Source organism: Peromyscus maniculatus, chromosome 4 (genome assembly GCF_049852395.1).
Source record: "Peromyscus maniculatus bairdii isolate BWxNUB_F1_BW_parent chromosome 4, HU_Pman_BW_mat_3.1, whole genome shotgun sequence".
In the NCBI taxonomy this organism is placed as follows: Eukaryota; Metazoa; Chordata; class Mammalia; order Rodentia; family Cricetidae; genus Peromyscus; species Peromyscus maniculatus.
The window spans coordinates 121240208-121247621 of record NC_134855.1 but is presented as its reverse complement, the minus strand read 5'-3'; the positions used below and the strand labels follow the sequence as shown (position 1 = coordinate 121247621).

The following is a 7414-nucleotide window of genomic DNA, read 5'->3' as shown; positions in this document are numbered from 1 at the left end:
CCTGTAGCTCTTCACCTAGGGGTGGGGTTTTGTGAAATTTTTCTCCATCCGTGTTGCCATGTCAATTGTGGTCTTTTCAGTCTTTTGCAGGCAGCCACATTACTGACAGTTCATGGGAACAACATCCCTGTCGTGCCCAGAAGACACTATCACACAACAGAATTTACAACCTGTTAAAAAGGCTAAGATGCCATTGCTCTTAGCAAGGACAGGAGAATTCCCCCAACAGGAAAGGGGACCAGAATGACTCCTCCCACCACTCATTCTCTACAGACCGGTGGACTATGATATGATACAGGACAGGATGATGAGGAAGGCATTAAGAATGTTGAAATCCTTTGAACCTTGGGAGGGTTGCCTCATCATTCATGTTCACTAGCTTTTTTAATATTTCTCTATAAGATAAGGGGAAATGGGGGGAAGGCCAACCTCTCTTATGTGCACAGAAACCCCCAGAGATCATATCGAAATGCAAATTCTGATTTGGAGGTTTTCCAGGGCCTGAGATGCATTTTGCATCAGAGGGTAGATAGGATTGTCATGCCCTGCATAGTGAACACTCTTTGTTTTCATATAGATGTGCCTCCCTGGAGGTTTAAACCACTGACTTCCCTACTCCTGGGTAAGGTCAGTCCTGGAGGATAAGAGTTTCTTGGAGCAGGCAGGAATACTGCTACAGAAGCCCTCAGCTTGGGGAGTGAGGCTGGAATTCTCACACCAAAATGACAGTGCAAGAGGTGTGCTACATATCTCCAAGGAAGATGAGGCCTGGGATAAGGAGGCCAGCCATCAAGAGGAATTACAGAACAGGTAAGTGGAAATTATCTTAAAACTTTTGCAAGCCCTACATGCTGCCTGGAAACGTACCTTTCATGACATAAACTGAGCTAGAATAAACCATGGCATTGTTTTGGTTTGTTTTTGATGTTATTTTACTTGTGTGTGCTCCATAAAAATTTGGCAAAATGCTATTCACCCAAAGCAGAAAGAAAGATCCAAGTCTCTGACTCATCCTAAGAATTCTCTCTACTTCCTTATTTACAGGATAACCAGACCACAGAAAACTGGACAGCCAACCTCACTCCAAGTCCCTAGCACTATCTCTACCCAAAAGTTAGCATGATTAAAGAAAGAAAGAACTTAAAGACTATGAAAGCCTTTCCTTTCATGGTGGGGGCATATCATAAACATTTTAATTATAAGTAAACAAACAGAAATTCATTAGTATATAAAAAATATTACATTAGTTTTACACAGTCAATGCAGATTCACAGTTAAACAGAAAGCCTTGTGGACACGCCCCTGTCAGGTAGCAAGGCAAGCAGGAGCAGACTTGTAAGGCACTGAACTCTTTGCACTCACAATCAACTTTCAACCCTACCTCGAGTTTTTACTGGTAACACTCTAATTTTAAGAAAGGGGAAATAAGGCCGGGCGGTGGTGGCGCACGCCTTTAATCCCAGCACTCAGGAGGCAGAGGCAGGCGGATCTCTGTGAGTTCGAGGCCAGCCTGGTCTCCAAAGCGAGTTCCAGGAAAGGCGCAAAGCTACACAGAGAAACCCTGTCTCGAAAAACAAACAAAAAAAAAAAAAAAAAAAAGAAAGGGGAAATATTGCAATTAACCTCCGTAGAATTTAAAATACCACAAGAAAGGAGAGAAATATCATGTTTGGGTGTGCTTAGTAGAGCTAAGGTACAGCTCACAAAGGAAAATCCATTTTCTCCTGGTAAAACGTGGTTATAGATTTTTTTCTTTAATTCTCCTTAATATACTGTTACATAATTTCCTTTTTTTAATTAAGACATTTTTTATTCATTTTTCATATCAACCACAGATTCCCTTCTCTTCCCTCCTCCAACCCCTCCAGCCTCCCCCACAACCCACCCCCATTCCCTCCTCTAACAGTTTAGACTGTTACATGATTTTAGTATAATATTTTATTTGTTCTTTGAGAATTTCACACATTATATTTTGGTTATATTCACCCCCAGACTCCTCCCAGATATACCCCTACATCCCTCTTCCAACTTCATGACTCCTGCCATGTTTAAAATAATCCAGAGTCCAATTAGCGCTCTCCATACCCTCGTGGGTGTGGAGTCATCCACTGGAACACGGTCAAGCTACCAGGGACCACACCCATAAAGTACACTGACTCTCTCCCACCTAGTAGCCATCAACTGTCAATAACAGCTCCTCAGCTGGGGGCAGCACCCCCCCACTCCATGCTGTAATATCAACCAGCTTGATCTCGTGCAGGTCTTGTGCAGGCAACCACAGCAGCTGTGAGCTCATGGGAGCAGAGGTCCAGTTACATAAGCTTTTATCCAAGGAAAGATAACTGAATTGCATCTTTGACTCTGGGTAGAAACATGGCATTGCAACTGCTCAAAAGATTATAAGATTACAAAAACAGGATGAGAGCTCAGTAGGCCTTCATTACTATTACTACTACTACTACTACTACTACTACTACTACACACATACACACGCGTATATATACACATATATAACAAAAACATGCTATTGCATCCTCCCTTAAGTGTTAATCTAAATGGGACTGCCAATCACCTAGACAGAAAACCACCACTCAAGGAAACTATCTGTTATACCTGAAGACACATTAAGAGGATCGGAGGGGAAAATAACCCCTTAATGAGCTCTATACCCTAGATGTCTTTCTCTCCATGCAGTTGCTTACAGATCCTCACTGCTTAGCCTGTTCTCTGAGTTCTAATTGAAAGAACATAATCTTTCCTTCCTCCACTTTCTGTCTCTTTTTCAAGTATTAGCTCAAATCCTAAGCCCCCTTGCCCTGGCATGCTGGGCATTCCCATCTCTAAAGAGCATTCCATCCTTTGCAGCAGCTGACAAGCGATCGCTACCTCAGAAAGTATGGCTTCCTCTCTTCCTCTTACCCACTTCCCTCCCCCCAGAAGCTGCCGGGAGTTTCCTTCTGGGTCTGCTTAAAAAATTGTTTTAACCTATGAGACTGGGAAGCTGCAAAGGTGGTAGGAAAAGATAAGGACACGCTCATATTTCACAGCAGCACATTGAGTACTTCCTGTAGAAAGGAGTCTGCTTGTCCACACTGTGACTAGCCAGGCACACAATACTAACAGTTTGTTTAATTGGAGTTGGCCTTCAACCTAGACACATAACCTAGGTGGTGCCTCTGTGCAGGCTCAGTGGCCCTCGGGCACAGAAGCACTGCTACACAGAGGAAGATGATAATTAGTGGTGATATGGGGACAATGAGGGCAGATTCACCAACATTGTGAATCTCCAAGGCAAAGCTGACCCCCCCCACCACAGAGATACAACTCAACTTTGCAGAGACTCACACTAGCTATAGCTGTAGATGGGGAGAGAACGGCAGGTTTGGGGACATTGCCTCCGTCTTCCCAGATTTCTGGCTGTCTGAATAAAATGCAGCTTGAATTCAATTCCCATTTCTTCTCTCTGGTTTTTGGTGTGACAGGCATCAGAAATTTCAATTTTTCCCCCTTTATAAAAGGGGACCCCTGACTTCCCAGTAACATTCCAAGGTAACTTCTTAATGCATTACACTTGTTCAGAGGAATTTGTATGGAAAAAGAAGGGAAAGTAGAGACAGAAGCAGAGGAAAAAGTCTTCAGACTTGGATTTGGCTATCCCTTTTGATGACTCAAAGCTTGGAAAAGATCCAGATAGACAACAGAGTAAAAGGAAATTGTTCCACCAAAGGAGTTTCCAAAGATTGTCATCCTCAGCACACACACACAGATTTATTTAAATGAGAGGAAACATAAATTGGTCTTTTAGAATGTAAAGTTATCCCAACTGAAATAACACATGAAATATTTCTAAAAGAAAAATCCAGAGACATAGTCCAAATATTCATGAGTCCAAAAGCTCTTTTTATACCTAACATCCTTACATCCAAGGGTATCAAGTATAAAGAATAACAATACTAGAATATCCTGACAAGCACAGTATTAAGACTTTAAATGACCAGAGAGACAAATAACAGAAAACGCATTCAAAAGTCAGACCTATAACTCCCCAACCTTATGAACCTGAAAGCCAGAGCTGGGAAGAATGGCCTTTTAAAAATAGCTACAAATAAAACACCTTGTGTGTGCATCACTGAGCAATTGAAGATTGTCTTCCCTGGTTACACACGACTTATGTGAGTCAAACAGCACTCTGTGCAGCCTGTGGGAAGACCGGGGCAAGGAAACAAGACCGAGTTGAAAATTCCCATATATTGGCTCCTTCTAAATCTGAGCTTCTGCCACCAAACAAAGCCAGAAAGGTGTAAATATACTGTTTTGGTTATTTCCATTTCTTGTCTTCATCATTTGTGTTTCCATGATTTAACTAATTTCTTATTCACAGAAGAAGTCAATATCCTGGGGGAAAAAAAAGATTGAACTTTCAGGCTGTACAAAAAAAAAAAACCATGTAGATTTTTAATTTAAAATAAGATTTAATAATAGAGAAATTTGGATTTGTGATAAGTCAAGGTTGAAAACCTAAGGATTTGAAATAATTATCACTTCAAGTCAAATACCATTTAAAATGAAGGTCTTCCAATACATCTCTAGTGGTAGTTACAACCGATGGTGCACAGTAAGTACCACGATGCAATGACAGGTGAGCCACATCTGTTAGGCTGGGATATGTTTGGAGCACAACCCTCTTGCAAAGGAGCTGAGAAAGGATCTTTCTTTTCTGCCACAGTTTACAGGGCCCCAGGGTAGTGGGAAGAGCAGGATTTTATTTCATGCATAGGTGGAGTCTTATCTGCCACAAAGATAAGACTCAAAGAATTTTCTAGAACATTTGGCCTTCTCAAAAACAGGTGCTAATTTTTTGTTCAATCTGCCTTTCATAAAACCATCAGAAAAAACAGCTTAGTAATTTTTTAGTTCCTTTCTCTGTGGCATAGATGCCTTCCACAATAACTTACATTTAAAACAGAAAGAGAAATGTGTTGTATACTTGAAACATGCTAAGTTGATCTTCATTAACACACACACAGACATGAAAGAGAGAGAGTGAGAGAGCGAGAGCGAGAGCGAGAGCGAGAGAGAGAGAGAGAGAGAGAGAGAGAGAGAGAGAGAGAGAGAGAGAGAGAGAAGAGAGAGAGAGAGAGAGAGAGAGAGAGAACAGAGAGGTGGGGTAACTATATGAGGTTGCAGGTGTGAATTGTCAATCAGCTTTGGCAGGATCATCACTTTATGATGTGTATATACATCAAAACATCAAGTTTTACATATTCAATATACAATTTCACTGGTCAGTTATATCCCTGATAAAGATAAAATACAGTTCTTAAAAATTGAAACATTTAAAAAAATCAACTCAGAGTGCTTGTAGTGTGTGAAGAAAGTGTGCCAACCTCACAAGGTTGATAGTCAATATGTACATTCTAAGTGTCACTATCTCATAAAAGTCATCTTTTTATGCAGCATATACTGTAAGTTGAAGGACATACTCTTTTGTTTTTAGAACAAGTCTATAATACTCCAAGATCTGAGTCATCCTCCAGGCACCTTTGAGATGCTTACCGTGGTTGGGACTTCCTTGGTGGCCTCCTGGTACACTCGTTGCTCTTCAACCAAGTTGCAGGGGAAATAGCCCACCATTCCCATCTCATCCTGGTGGTCACCGTAAACCTGTGTGCCCAGAACAGCAGCAGTCAGGGAAAGCTGATGTCAGGGGGTTTCAGAAGCTTCTTTCCTCATAATGAAAATGACACGAGCCAGAGCTTTCCTTGTGCTGTGAATTCCAGGGAATTCAGAGCAAATCTGAAATTCACTGTTAGCACCAGGAGCTGTGTGTCTGTTCTTTTGGGGAAGGATCTGACTGTCTTGCTACTTTAACATGACTTCACTTTCTGCAGTTTCGTACCTTGCCTGAGGTCTTCTGAATTCTATAAAAAATTAAGGTCCATAAAAGTTTTAAAGCAAATAGACACTCATTTTAAATATGTATACTTCCCACTTCTTGACAATTCAAAGGGACATATTGTAGTGGGTAGCCATTCCAGCTTTGATCTGCAAGTTCCCCATTCTGATTGAATCCTTCATCAATTTAGAGTGTGTCTTTGGGATAACATCAACAATGCTTCATCCCTCCCTGGGCTCCGCTTGCTTTGTGGGTACATTTTAACTCAAGAAAGCAGCTCCTGAAGAACCAAAGAGGCTTCTAACTTTTCCTAAAGGAACATTCTATTTAGACTGACCACTAACACATAACTCTTCCTCTTGGAAAATCCTCTAGACATTTTTTGAAAGAGACAACTTCTATGCAATGAAGATGCCTCAGCATGCATGGTTTTTTTTTTTTGTTTTGTTTTGTTTTGTTTTTTTTTTTTTTTTGCTTCTCAAAACATCATTTTGACTTACCTTCAATTTTGTCATGAGATTTTTTTTAATACAATAACATAAAATGATTTGAATTTTTGTGTTTCCGTTTGCATTCCCCACATTGTCTTTAGAGTTACTATTAGGCATTAAAGGGGTTGAAAATAGGAAAGTCAGGAAAAGTTAAGAGTAAGTTAAAGTAAGAAATATATGTTAAAAAAAAAAAATCTTACACTGCCAGCCCAAAACTCGCCGGCTCCATTTTCTTTTACCAACTTGGAGTAAACATAGATTTGCTGTCCTTTCTTGACATTGATGAACCTACAGTCTGGGGCGTTGTAATCATCCTGTGCCTTAGCCAGAGAAATAGTATCTGGAAGAAACAAAACAAAAAAAAAAAAATGAGGTGACTGGATATCCTAAGAGTAAAAAGGCAAAGCATATGCAGAAAGTAGAAAAGTCCAGCTGGACTGCAAACGGAGAGAGAAAGCTATAAGATTAAAAGCTGCAGCAAAATCTTAGGCAAGTGAATTCTGCACAGTTAGACACCAAACACAGACCACAAGACACAGTGCTGAGAACGCACACACATTTACGATTCACTACAAAGTACAAGCTGGCTTTATGCCAAACATAGTTTCCATCATATAATAGGAAGATAATGCAAACTGAACCATTAACAAGTCCTTACAGACACACTCCTCATCTGCACACAACTTCTTAGAAGAAAGTTTTTCCATAAACACTCCATGCCCGGCACATAAAGCCACGAGGCCCCCAAGCAAAAGAATCAATACTTTTGCCATCTTCCTTTTTCGATGTTTGGACTAGCAAGCTTCGCCTGACTTTGGTGGTTCTTTTATTTGAAAGCCAGACCTCTAAGTAAATACCCAGCCAATAGGAAGCCACCACCCCACCCCTTGCATTCATAATGTGTGTTCCTGGATTCCAGAGGCTTTTTAGCATTTCATTTCCCAGAAAGAGTCAAATTCCGTGTCTGTGTTCCACACAAATGGTACACTATGGTTAAAGCTACGTCTACCATGGCTTGTGGTGTCCA

General features: G+C 40.8%; 1 protein-coding gene across 1 annotated transcript; it reads right to left on the bottom strand.

Annotated features, from left to right (window-relative positions):
- Window positions 1-3750: 3750 nt before the first annotated feature.
- Otor (otoraplin) lies at window positions 3751-7195 on the bottom strand. Its single transcript, XM_006983688.3, has 4 exons — window positions 7046-7195; window positions 6588-6727; window positions 5557-5664; window positions 3751-4395 (listed from the first exon to the last, which is right to left on the bottom strand). The coding sequence occupies exons 1-4, from the start codon at window positions 7158-7160 to the stop codon at window positions 4372-4374; spliced, it is 387 nt and encodes a 128-aa protein (XP_006983750.1). The 5' UTR covers window positions 7161-7195; the 3' UTR covers window positions 3751-4371.
- Window positions 7196-7414: the final 219 nt, after the last annotated feature.

Excerpts from the sequence above, each read along its gene's own strand:
- Otor (XM_006983688.3), bottom strand. The coding sequence starts at position 7,160 with ATGGCAAAAGTATTGATTCTTTTGCTTGGGGGCCTCGTGGCTTTATGT. Across the intron at positions 5,665-6,587 it reads GCGAGTTTTGGGCTGGCAGT|GTTTACGGTGACCACCAGGA; the intron begins GTAAGATTTTTT and ends CTGGGCACACAG. Across the intron at positions 4,396-5,556 it reads CCAAGGAAGTCCCAACCACG|GATATTGACTTCTTCTGTGA; the intron begins GTAAGCATCTCA and ends TTTTTCCCCCAG.